At 38.2% G+C, this 13373-nt stretch overlaps 1 protein-coding gene across 1 annotated transcript in view; it reads left to right on the top strand.

The window, feature by feature from the left end:
* Positions 1-12991, top strand: part of RPGR (retinitis pigmentosa GTPase regulator) — a gene marked incomplete at its 3' end in the record, with an annotated part of 42753 nt that extends 29762 nt beyond the window's left edge. The window contains 10 exon segments of the mRNA XM_009888367.1: positions 1260-1415; positions 1954-2078; positions 3174-3356; positions 4268-4433; positions 5731-5837; positions 9528-9593; positions 10630-11881; positions 11975-12084; positions 12202-12519; positions 12521-12991. Of these exon segments, the coding sequence (XP_009886669.1) occupies positions 1260-1415; positions 1954-2078; positions 3174-3356; positions 4268-4433; positions 5731-5837; positions 9528-9593; positions 10630-11881; positions 11975-12084; positions 12202-12519; positions 12521-12991 (2954 nt within the window).
* Positions 12992-13373: the final 382 nt, after the last annotated feature.

The following is a 13373-nucleotide window of genomic DNA, read 5'->3' as shown; positions in this document are numbered from 1 at the left end:
AGGAGAATGGTATCATAATTTGTTTTTAATATTTCTCCATTTTGTGGCTCCCCTGAGAATGTGGTCACACAGTATAAACGACTTCTGTGGCGCTGAAACTTACTTTGCTCTTCCAGTCACCTTGTTTCCTTGACAAAAAGTACTCAAAAAGCAAAGATTCTCCATCAGTTGTTCCGCACATTCAGCTGTGGATACCCATTCATCTCTTGCTTTTGAAGGTGGTGAGATTTTTGATCTGAAGGCATCTGTGCAGCAGGAGCAGGCATACTCTGCACCATGTTCATGACGATGATGTAATGATATATTGCGTCCAACTCTCACTTCTTTTTGCTTGACATGGAATATTTTTTGTGCTTCTCAAATCTTTCACAGGTTTTCATAACAATTTTTCAAGTTTTAATTGGTACTTGTCTAGCTTTTCCTTTGTTGCCTACATGGAGAAGAAAAAAGGGGCAGGGAATAAAAAAATTCCAGGAAAACTTCTCCTTTTCCCCAAAGAACTTAGTATTTGAATTTCCATTTTCAAGCATGATCTCATCAAGATTTCCAAGCTTCACAGTCTCCCCTGTTGTGATAGACTGCCAGGGATGGACACACCAAGAATCTTTATTGCTTTGGAGAAGCTCTCATTCTTTTTCCTGGCACAGACAATCCATTAAATGGACAAAATATAAACGTGGAAAGATGATTACTCTGTCACAAGATAACACAATTACAGGGTTCTCTGTATTTAATGCAGGGCTGATTTGGTAGCTGAACAGAATACTGAAACCTATTCTGTTATTGTTCCAGTCTCTTCTTACAGAGGTTTAAAGAGGTCTAGTCTATTAAATTTAGGGTCATAAATGTACATGCAGGTAACCAGAAATTAAGATGAGACTGTTCTACTTGAAAATGCACATATGTGTAAACACTGTGGTCTTGAATTAATTGCAATATGTAAACTCTCATAAATTTTTTGTTGGCAGATATTTATGTACGTGTGATCAGTGGATTGTTTTGCAGTTATGTTAGAAAATGTATTGCATATTAAACCATTCAAAATTATTTTCTGTATATATTTTAGCGCTTCTTTGCCTGTTTTTTTATTTATTTTGTTCTTAACTGATAAATTTAATTGATTAGTTGGTACATTTTTTAATTGATAAAACATTGGGGTTTTGATGCTGATGTCATTTGACTTTCACTTGGCTAATAGAAAGCAGGTTATAATGTATATATCAGCCTATTTATTGTTAACTTTTCCTGTACATTTTCAGAGACAGATGTATATACTTTTGGACTTGGACAGTATGGGCAACTGGGACACGGTACTTTTATTTTTGAAACTTCAGTACCAAAGTCTGTGAAACACTTGAGGAGGCATAAAATATGTAACATTACATGTGGGGAAAATCATACTGCTGTAATTGCAGGTATGTAAGTGAAAAATTCTGAAATGCACTTCCAGTGACTCTCTGTTACACTGTAAAAGCTTTCTTTATAAAATTAGCAGTAGAAGAAGATGTATGCAAACTTACTAGTTCTACAGGTTAAGTGAGTTAGTGAGAAAGCCAGATTTGATACTGGGAATTTCTGATTCACAGCCATGCTATGCATAGTTCTATAGATGGTATCTCTTGGGGAAATGTAACCTCATAATGATGCCTTGCTAACAAGTATTCTTGTTTAGAAGCCTTCGTGTTGCTATACAATTTCAATCTTAGTGTTTTCTTCTTGTTTTTTTTTCCAAAATTGTCTAGGCTAACTCTAATCTCTGACATTACTTTGACTGAAAATATATATATTTGAACCATATTTATCTGTTGAAAATCTGAACATAATCGTTCAGGTTTTGCTTTTGGAAGAGAAATATTCCTTACTTGCAGCCTGTTACTTTTATTGTAATGGTTTTGTCCTGATTTTGTACTGAACCTTTGTTATTAATAACATCCTTTTTTGTTCTATATACAGAGAATGGCCTCATGTTTACTTTTGGAGATGGGCGACATGGCAAGTTAGGACTTGGAGAAGAGAATTTTACAAATCAGTTTGATCCCACTCTGTGTTATAATTTCTTGAGGTTCACAGTCCTTTTGGTAAAACTTCTGTTCATGCAAAATGTTTATATTTTTATGAAACATGGTATTAATGGGAGTTGAAATCTCATAGAATTATTTTTTCTACTGCAACTTTTAATTAGTAGACAACACAAATGGAAAGAAAAAGGAAATTATATTTACTTATCACACTGTTTATTTAGTTTAGAATGTACTTGGCTTGGACTACACGTATAGACTGCTTTATAGGGTTTTATTCAGTAGGGTGTGCTATAATGTTTTAATCTGTAGAACTGACGGTAGCCTATAAAATTAAATACTTGTTGCTCTTAGGTTGTTGGCAGTAGGGGGGAAACTAATACCTGTTCTGAAAGCACCAGGTATGTCTTTTTAATTTTAACAATTATTTGAGCAGTGGGATATTTATTAAATCTTAAGAAAATTTGAGCAGTTGCTTTTTTGAATCCAAATGGGATTCAATCCAAAACCTCTGTTTCCTGAGGTGTTTAAGAAATAAATATCACAGAATTGCCAGCATCAAAAATACAAACGTGACTCAGGATTGAGTAAAATGTGGGATGAAGTCTGTGGCTGACTTCTGTTTGTTTACTGGACTTAGAGTTTAAGGAAGTTTTATCAGACGTGGTAAGAGATTTAAACTTTTTAGAAAGTGAAACCTCTGATCTTTATGTAATTATACTTTGTTGGAGGGTGCAGGACACTGCATTACATTTTGTGGATTTTGTGATAAAATATCTAGGTTTCTGTCACTGAAGTTATCAGTAGTGCCCACATTTGACTTGCATAAAAATAATTATCTCCAATCCCTTCAAAATCAGTGGAAATATCTTTGCTTTTTTCTGTATCAGTAATTTGATAGACTTGTCTTGTGTTCTGTTCAATACAAATCTGTTGTATTTAAGTAAGAAGAAATGAACATAGATCACTAGTCATTAATAATTGTAATTATCACTTTTATTTTGCCAACGTCATTAGGAGCTAAATTTGAAGCAATTTAACATCTCTTATTATGTTTTTCTTATAATCTAAGTCCCTGGGGATGATTGTAAGAAACCTAGATCCTTGTGTTGATACTTGCAAATGAAATAAGCAGACCTTTTTTTGGTGCTATAGGTTGCTTGTGGTGGTTGTCACATGCTAGTTTTTGCTGCTCCAAGACCTAAAGGATCTGAGGAAATACTTTTAGAAGATTTATATGAGAGCCGTTTGACTGCTACTATCTCTAAAATGAGCAGAGACTCACTACTAACAAACACCTTACAACTAACATCGGCACGAATGCGACGTCGAGAGAGGGTAAATTCAGAGCTGTTTAGAGTTGCCATACTTGTGTTAGGAAACAAAATAACTTTTTAAACTAAAATCACAGCACATACTCAGCAGATAAATATATCACCTTAAAATATGTGTTTAATTTTAACGTATAGAAGAAGAATGAATATCTAGCCTGGTCCCAAAATTGATGCAGGTAAAAGATAGGTATTGGTCAGATCTTACTTGTTTATTTCTATGAAAACGACTGAAATTGGTTTAGTGTTTTGGGTTTTTTTATTCCAAAAAGCAGAGCCTGTTCCTTTGCATTTTTGAAAATATCTTAAAATATTAAAAAAAGAAAGAACAAGAACTTTTTTTGGCATTCCCTCGGAGTCCTTGAGTAGATTAAAAAAGTTTATAGTTTATAAAATATCAAAGTGGAAAGTTTCACAGTCAGCTTTAAATGATCCTAAGATCCTGTAGCTACTGAAAATAGTCGTTTCTTCTCCTTTATCTCCATTACACATTCCATGTAATTTCTTTAGCAGCACAATGAGTTGGATCATTTCACTTACCTGTCTGAAAACTAACTCTACTACAAAACCACATTTGTTTTGTAAAAAATATATGTGATGCTATGGATTAAGTAGCTCAGTGTTATTTGAAAAAAATAGTATTTTCATTTTAAATAAAAATCAAAATTCTTTTTGTCCTTTATGTATATTTTAAGACAATTGGAGATTATTGTGTAGAAACAACCTAAAATATCCCACTAAATCTCTTAACTTTTTAAAAATAATTAACATATTCAGTAAATTTTGTTTATGCTTTGCATACAAAGTTACAACACTGTATCATCAACTAAAGGAAAATACCACTATCAAGTGTGAGAGATTGCTTAAATTTTCTTCTTCTACTTTTATTCTCAATATTTTTTTTTTAATCTTCTAAAGGAAAAGTCACCAGAACAGTTTGTTCGAATGGCACGAACTCTGCCTCCACTGGGAGAAAGCTTCTTAAAATCTTCATTGCCTGTGACTAGCAACACTAGCCCACTCTGTTTTGCTGCAACAAGTCTTCCTAAAGCTGAACCTGTGAAGGATAGGGACCATAAAAAAGGTGAAGTGTCCTCACATTTTCTTGCTGTTTTCTGAGAATTATGTAGTTTGGCTCTCATCATTCATAAACAAATGTTCAGTTTAAGTTCAGTCTTACCTCAAGAGGGTCTGGCAGAATACAGACATGAAAGTTGAGAAATGCACACAAGAAATTGCCTCACCCGCAGTTCATGTTTGGAAAACTCACTTCAACATTGAGGAGGGTAGAGTGAAAAACAACTTCTGCATTGTACCTGATGTTCCTCAAGCCTGTAGAAGTATGACTTCAGAATAATGCTGTAAGATTAGTAAGAACTTCCTCCATTTTCATGAAAAAAAAAAAGAATTACAGAAAAACATTTGATTAGGAACAGTTGTAGAGACACAGAAAGGCCTACAAGAGACCTTGGATAAGAAAAGAGGTCTACCAATTCCTATACAGCTTTCTTCTTCACTTGGAAAAAAGTAGTCTTCACTTTCTATTATCTAAGATAATAAGGATTTGCCATATTCTAGATAATGCAAAAACCTGGATAACAGTGATGCTGATGCAGTGCTGGACTTTTGCACAGATTCTCTAGAGCAGTTCTGGAGTTCATCTCGGTTCCTGGGCATGTGTGATTTCCTGGGAAGATCAGTGCTGAAGCGTGCAGAATACAGTGCTTCTGTGTAAAAGTTAGCTCAGATTTATTGGAGAGTTAAATCCAATTTGAATATAATTAATTCAGTTAGAGTTAAGAAGATTATTTGTAAAGCTGCCAGCATGTCCATTAGCATTTCTGGTTCCAGGAAAGCAAGGCAGTGAAATTTGAATTGCCTTTAGAGTCTTCTGAGGCCTAAACCCACAGATTTGTGCCATATGAAACTTGTCAGATACCTGATGAGCTTGAGGTGAACTTGAAAATTATGTAGGTACATTTTTATGCATTGGAGTTAAATCACTGTCTCTCCATCCATTACACAGAAATGTGCAATGTAGATAATATGACTGCAGCCAATTTAGTCTGATTGGTACGCTATTAAAGAGATTATCCAAAAGAGCTTTGTCCTGTTTAGTATTTATGCTCTGAAAGCCTGCAAAAATGGTCAGAGATCTACAGTGCGCTCAGGACAGATTGCTGAGCTACCTCTAATGTTAATACTGACAAAAAGGACGTGGAAGTGTTTCTGTTGTATATTAGGCTGGAGGAATGAGGAATCTCAGGACTTCAGTCCTATGTCAGTAAAACAGAGATAATCTCTGTTTTACAAGAGTGGGGTGTTCTGTTTGCTTGTTGTTCATATGGTATTTGTTTACTTCTCCCTATTTTACCTTAAAGAAAAGAATCGTCAAAAAGATAAACCCGGTGAAGGCTCTGCAGAAGAAGATTCAGATAATGAAAATAATGACAGAAACCTTGGAGACACAACTGACATCCTAAATATGGTAATATATTCCACTAATGAATCTGTGATTCAATCGTTTTTATGCAGGGGAAGAACAAAGCAGCTAAATCATGTTTCAGGTTCTAGTACAGAACTCCTGGCTAGCCCAGAACATCATATGTGGCATGAAGTACTGACATACTGTTAAGTGAGCATGCATTTCATATCATCATTATCCAATGCTAAAGTTTGTTTTAATTTTCCAAATAATGTAATATGAGATTGAAGCAGTCCAAGTAGTGCAGCACCTCCCCATGCTTTAACTCTGGATATCAGAAAGAAAAGAACACTGGATACCACATGGTGATGTTTCTCTCTGATCTTCCTCATCTCCATGATTTTGAAGCGAGAGAACTGCAGGAAATGAAGCAGAAAGCTGTTTTTTCCTGTTCTGAAATGAGCTTTTTTTATTACAGGTGGATCATATTAATGGGAAGACCGAAATTCAGACTTTTGATTATTTGATGATCCCCAAGCATGTTCCTATGTATTTCTCTTCTTTAAAAAATATATTCACCCTGTCTCTGGTACATCTTTCCAAACATTTTGGTCTCTCAACAGATAGGGCATGTCCTGGCCTTGGATGCAGTGCACTGGTTTTGTGTTTTTTTTTTTTTTTTTTTTTTTTTTTTTTTTTTAAATTCAATGGAATGGAAACAAATGAGCAACTCACTGTGGACTCAGCTCAGGATACATTGTCAGTTATGCTGAAGGAATTGCACATTTTATAGGAATTATTACTTGTTTGTACTTAACAGTACTTAGTAATTTAACAATCTGTTTGTGCATACCATTTATTTAACAGTTATAAAACTTTATTTTTATTTACAAGAAAAAAGTCATTACAGGCTTGGGTAAGAGTGGCTGGAAAGCTGCTCGGCAGAAAAGGACTCGGGGATGTTGGTTGACAGCCAGCTGAACAGGAGCCAGCAGTGTGCCCAGGTGGCCAAGAAGGCCAAGAGCATCCTGGCCTGTATCAGGAATAGTGTGGCCAGCAGGACTAGGGAAGTGATCATCCCCCTGTACTCGGCACTGGTGAGGCCGCACCTTGAGTACTGTGTTCAGTTTTGGGCCCCTCACTACAAGAAAGACATTGAGATTCTGGAGTGTGTCCAGAGAAGGAAAACAAAGCTGGGGTGAGGGGTCTGGAGCACAAGTCTTACGAAGAGCAGCTGAGGGAACTGGGGTTGTTTAGTCTGGAGAAAAGAAGGCTCAGGGGAGACCTTATTGCTCTCTGCAAGTACCTGAAAGGAGTGGTAGTGAGGTAGGGGTTGATCTCTTCTCCCAAGTGACAAGTGATAGGACAAGAGGAAATGGCTTCAAGTTGCACCAGGGAAGGCGTAGATTGGATATTATGAAAAATTTCTTCACCAAAAGGATTATCAAGCATTGGAACAGGCTGCACAGGGAAGTGGTGGAATCGCCATCCCTGAAGGTTTTGAACAGATGGGTAGACATGGTGCTTTGGGACATGGTTTAGTGGTGGAACTTGGCAGTGCTAGGTTAATGGTTGGACTTGATGATCTTAAAGGTCCCTTCCAACCTAGACAATTCTATGATATACTGCATAACATGGCCTTCATTATGTATAACGCATTGCACACTTTTTTTGCTAGACTTCCTTCTCCTTTTTGTTTTTGTACCCATTGTGAATCAATTTAAAAACATTTGTCAGAATGGAACAGTAATGAATGGAACAAGGTAGATATTGTCTACCTTGACTTTGGCAAGGCTTTCAACACTGTCTGCCACATCATCCTCACAGGCAAGCTTAGGAAGTGTGGGTTAGATGAATGGACAGTGGGGTGGATTGAGAACTGGCTGACAGATAGAGCTCAGAGGGTTGTGGTTAGTGGTGCAGAGTCAGTTGGAGGTCAGTAACGAGTGGTGTCCCTCAGGGGTCACTACTGGGTCCAGTCCTGTTCAGTATATTCATTAATGACCTGGATGAAGGGATAGAGTGTACCATCAGCAAATTTGCTGATGACACAAAACTGGGAGGAGTGGCTGACACGCCAGAAGGCTGTGCTGCTTTACAGCGTGACCTGGACAGGCTGGAGAGTTGGGCAGAGAGAAACGTTATGAAATTCAACAAGGGTAAATGTAGGGTACTGCACCTGGGGAGGAATAACCCCATGCATCAGTACAGGTTGGGGGCTGACCTCCTGGAGAGCAGCTCTGTGGAAAGGGACCTGGGAGTCCTGGTGGACAACAGGATGACCATGAGCCAGCAATGTGCCCTGGCAGCCAAGAAGGCCAATGGCATCCTGGGGTGCATCAAGAAGAGTGTGGCCAGCAGGTCAAGGGAGGTCATCCTCCCCCTCTATTCTGCCCTGGTGAGACTGCATCTGGAGTACTGCGTCCAGTTCTGAGCTCCCCAGTTCAAGAAAGACAGGGATCTGCTGGAGAGGGTCCAGCAAATGGCTACAAAGATGATTAGGGGATTGGAACATCTCTCTTATGAGGAAAGGCTGAGGGACTTGGGTCTCTTTAGTCTAGAGAAAAGAAGACTGAGGGGGGATCTTATCAATGCTTATAAATACTTAAAGGGGGGGAGCCAGGAGGATGGGAGCAGTCTTTTTTCAGTGGTGCCCAGTGATAGGATGAGGGGTAATGGGCACAAGCTTGAGCATAGGAAGTTCCGTCTTAACATGAGGAGGACCTCTTTACTTTGAGGGTAGTGGAGCACTGGAACAGGCTGCCCAGAGAGGTGGTGGAGTCTCCCACTCTGGAGACACTCAAAACCTGCCTGGACGCTGTCCTGTGCATTCTGTTGTAGGTGACCCTGCTCTGGCAGGGGGGTTGGACTAGATGATCTCCAGAGGTCCCTTCCAACCCTGACCATTCTGTGATTCTGTAATTCAAAAAATTCTGTCCAGCAAACTTGTCAAAGTACAAAGAAAAATGATTGCTCTTCTTGAATGAAAGAAAATAATCTGTTACAGCATACTTGATTCAATTTTTCTAAACAACATATATCTTACTGACAAGTGCGACAACAGGAGAAAAAACCTTTAGTATCATAATGATGATACAAATTTTGGGGAGTTGGAGACTAGAACTGTCTGTGCTCACTGTGTTGAAAACCAATATGGTGGTTAAAGCATATGCAGTTAACAAACAGCAGCAGAGAACATTATCTTGTCGTTTGGAGTATATGGGAAGGGATGACCAATAGCTCACTATACTTGCCCACCTAGTAGTATTCTACGTTGCCTTGCCTTTTCTTTTTTTGCTTTATATAGAAGAGATAAAGGCATTAGATTCCAACGAAAATTTCTGCTATATAATGTTTCTTTGAAGGTGTTCTTTCAAGGCTGTGGTATCAAACTGGATGTTAAGTTGAAGGTTGTGATGATAAGGGAGTAAGGTGGTGTATTTGTAGCCACAACTTCACGGTGAGTGGAAGGTGGATCTAAAATGTGCTGGCAGGCTGTAAGAGGGCATGTAGCTTTCAGTCTGTACAGACAATTTACATGTTGACATCTAAGCTCGTTACCGCTCTCTATAAGGAGTAAATGAGTGAGCTGAAATGAAATAGGTGAGTTGAGTGATTATACAGATTTGTCCCAACCTGACTATGCAATAGTATTAAAATGTCCAATAGCTCTTTCTAGTAGAACTGGGCTTTGATGCTGCTGTTCCTATTAGTTATATTTATTTTTTTTAACTGAGATCTTATTCTTTGCAGACACATGCAATGAAACTGAATCCCAGTGACCGGTCCTTAAAATTATCACCACTCCAAAAACAAAAGGTACTGTAACTAATTTTTTATATATATATATACTTATATTGATGTTTAAAAGTTTTATAATTCTTGTATTATCCTTGTACTTTATTGTTTTATTTTGAGTTTTAAAAAAGCTAGGCAAATTTTACAGGCCTCCTCTTGTTGATTTTCTGAATATCCACAAGGTAAAATTATAAGAAGCTGACAGAAGTCAGAGAGAATTTGTGCATGCACATAGAACTCCTCATATTCAGCATAGTTTGAGATGAGAGTATATAATACTTAACCAGTTTAAGGAACAAAAGACTGTCATATACACTTCGTAACTTATGCTGATAACATACATGTCTACTGGTTTGTTTATATTAAAATATTTTAATTGACTTTTGGGACACAATGTAAGTAAAGATTTTATTTACAGAAATTCACCATGGAGTATATTTAAAGGAGCAATAATACTGGTTTTAATTATGAAATTAAAATACTTTTGTATTATCTTTCTATTTTACCCCTGAAGTGATCCCAGCATTTCAGCATTTTGGTATATTTAGTTATAATTTTCTTTTATATTGAAAAAATTATTCTGCAGAATTTGTTAAATAAGAGTAAAATTTCAAGCAGAAAGACAACAGATTTTCAGACTTATTAGAAAAAGCTTAACAGTGAGTGCATCAAAAGATTTCCCAAGGGGAAACGTGGAGGAAGGTGTGAGAAAACTGTAGGTTTTTCCTTCTGTTTGCACAGCCTTACACATTGTATGTGCTCTAGCTTGTGAGCCACGATACTGGCTGCACACTTCTTGTATCCACTTTGAGTGCTTGGATAGTTAGAAAGGAGTAGTAGTTTGTTTATTATCAACAGAATGTTACGTTCTTCTAATATGTGCACTTGTAAATTCATTTCATGTAACAGACTCTACCTGTTATGCTATCTTTTAGTCCACTCATACAAATTGTTTCTTTTCTTGTTCAGATATTTTTGTAACCTTTTTCTTTTGCTGTCATTTGTCCTTAATGCTTTCCTTCTTTCTTTTTGATTTTCTGCTTCTCATGTGGAATAGAAGAACAATAAAAATGTGAAACTGAAAAGAGATGGTAAGGGTGGGGTGAAAAACGAGGATTCTCATTTCATGAAGGAGGGCTCAAAATTAGACTCTGTCTCTTTACAAAAGCAGTCTTCACTTTCGGAATCACCGGGACAAGATTTAGAAAAATGTCGTGCCTTTGTAGGGAAGCCTGTGGCCAAAAAAAAGACAATGAAAAGTAAATCTGAGCATGCACAAAGTGTTATAACTTTGAAAAGTGGTGCTCAACAAATTACGAGGGACAAATGCAGATTAGTGAAAAGGGAAAAAGAGTATGTGGAAAATCCTGAGTTTGTCAGAGAGGAAGTAACTTACAATCGTCCCACTGAAAAACAAATTCTGACTGAAAAAACAAATTCTTCCAATAAAACCTCAAAAGCTGTTAAATCTAAGCAATCCCTTAAAATAGAGGTACTTCCTTCTGCATCCAGGGATCAGCCTCAGACTGAATCATTAATTGTACAAAAATACAATCCTATTAAAAAGCAAGGAAGTCAAGAAGCCGTAGATAGTCAAAACAAAATCAAGGATGTTGAAAAATCTGATAAATGTGAAATCATATCCATCAGAGGAGAAGAAAGTAGTGAAGAGCAGAGGGGTTTTAAAAGAAAGGATCATTTTTTAAAACAAATAGCTGTATCTATGTCACCGTCTTCATCTGAGGAAAGTAGTAATGATCTTGCAAAATATGTACATAAGAGTAGGGAAAAAGAAGAGATCTACTATGGAGACAGAGAGATCCAGAAAGCAGTGAAAACAGTAGAAAATGCGAAAGATTCGGACTTAGAAAAAGACGACAGTGAGATTGAGGAGGTGCAAGCTGCAAACAATGAGAAAGAATATGTAGAAGAGACTGATATAAAAAGTCTGAATGAGGAAGAACCAAACTCTGAAGCTAAATCTGATGAAGACAGGCAGTTAGAAATTAAGAATGAAGAGGAATCTAATCAAGAGCAGGAGAGTGAAGGCAGTGAAAAGGGTGAAAGTGAAAAAGAAAAATTAGATGAAACAGTTGATAGTGAAGGTGAACTAGGGGAGGAAGAAGAAGAGAGTGAGGTTAAAAAAGATGAAGTTTCAGTAGAAAGAGATGAAGACAAAGAGGAAAAAAATAATGAGGAAGAAAATGAAGGAGAGAAATCACAGGCTGAAAGAGACAGTGAGAATGAGGGTGCAGAAGACACTGAAGAGATTAATCAGAAAAATGGCAAAGAGCAAGGAGATGAGGAAGGCAGGTTGATGGAGGAAGAAGAAATGCTGAGAGAGGGAGAAGAGGAGGATATGGAGGAGGAGGAGTATGCAAAAGAGGAAGATACTGAAAAAGAAAAGGAGGAACAGGTTAAAAGTGAGGGAAGAGATGAGAGTGAGGAAGGAGGTGAAGATAGAGAGGGGGAGGAAGAAAAAGAGGGAGAGGCAGAAGAGGAAGGAGAAGATGAAAAGGAAAATGAAGAAGAAAACAAAGAAAGGGAGAATGAGAAAGACAAAGAAGGTGAAGAGGAGGAGTTAGAAGAATCATTGGCAGGGAGGGAAGAAGAGGAATCCGAAGAACAGGAAGAGGAAGATGCAAATAGGAGGACTAAGGAGGTGGGGGCGGATGGAGTGGAAGAAGAAGAAGAACAGGGGGAGGATGAAGTGGAAGAGGAAAGAGAAGATGAGGAGGAGGAAGAGGAAGGAGCAGAGGCAGAAGCAAAAGGGGAGGAGGAGGAAGAAGATGAAAACAAGGAGGAAGAGGAGTGGGAAAATGAAGAAGAGGAAAGAGAAGATGAAGATGAGGGAGAGGGGGTAGAAGAAGATGAGGGAGAGGGGGTAGAAGAAGATGAGGGAGAGGGGGTGGAAGAAGATGAGGGAGAAGGGGAGGAAGAAGAGGCAGAATGGGGAAGGAGGAGAGGGGGAAGGGGAGGAAGAAGATAGGGAAGGGGCGGAAGAAGGGAGAGAGGGGGTGGAAGAAGATGAGGGAGAAGGGGAGGAAGAAGAGGCAGAAGGGGTGGAAGAAGATGAGGGGGAAGGGGAGGAAGAAGAGAGGGAAGGGGAGGAAGAAGAGGGAGAAGGGGAGGAAGAAGGGAGAGAGGGGGTGGAAGAAGATGAGGGAGAAGGGGAGGAAGAAGAGGCAGAAGGGGTGGAAGAAGAAGAGGGAGAAGAGGGAGTGGAGGAAGAAGAGGGAGAAGAGGGAGTGGAGGAAGAAGAGGGAGAGGAGGAAGAGGGAGAAGAGGAAGAGGGAGGGGACAAAGAAGAAGGGGAAGAGGGAGAAGAAGAAGAAAAGGGGGAAGAGGAAGAAGAGGAACAAGATGGGGAAGAGGGAGAGGGGGAAGAAGAGGATAAGGGAGAGGAGGAGGAAGAAGGAGAGGAAGAGGAAAAAGCAAAAGGTAAAAGAAAAAAAGATAGTAATAAGCTTCCACAAAAGAAAAGCAAAACCAGGAAGCCAGGGAAGGCAGAAGATACTGCTTTACCAAACAGCTCTAAACAGAAAATGAAGCCCAAACAGCATGTAGCAAATGGTTTACATAACTCAGAACAATTTTGGAACAATGTGCTACCTCATTATTTAACACTAAAGTAGCATAGACTACTGGAGATGCATTTTAAGCCTATTCAGAAAACTTTGGAACTATGGCAGATTGATTTTTATTACTTAATTTTTTTTTTTAAGTGTAATCAAAATATATTATTACGCATATACTTAAAGTGCCAATTTCTTGAAAAGGACTGAAGGAAATGTTTAGATT

The sequence above is a fragment of the Charadrius vociferus genome, unplaced genomic scaffold (genome assembly GCF_000708025.1).
Source record: "Charadrius vociferus isolate BGI_N301 unplaced genomic scaffold, ASM70802v2 scaffold206, whole genome shotgun sequence".
NCBI lineage: Eukaryota > Metazoa > Chordata > Aves > Charadriiformes > Charadriidae > Charadrius > Charadrius vociferus.
This window is presented reverse-complemented; position numbering and strand designations above follow the sequence as displayed.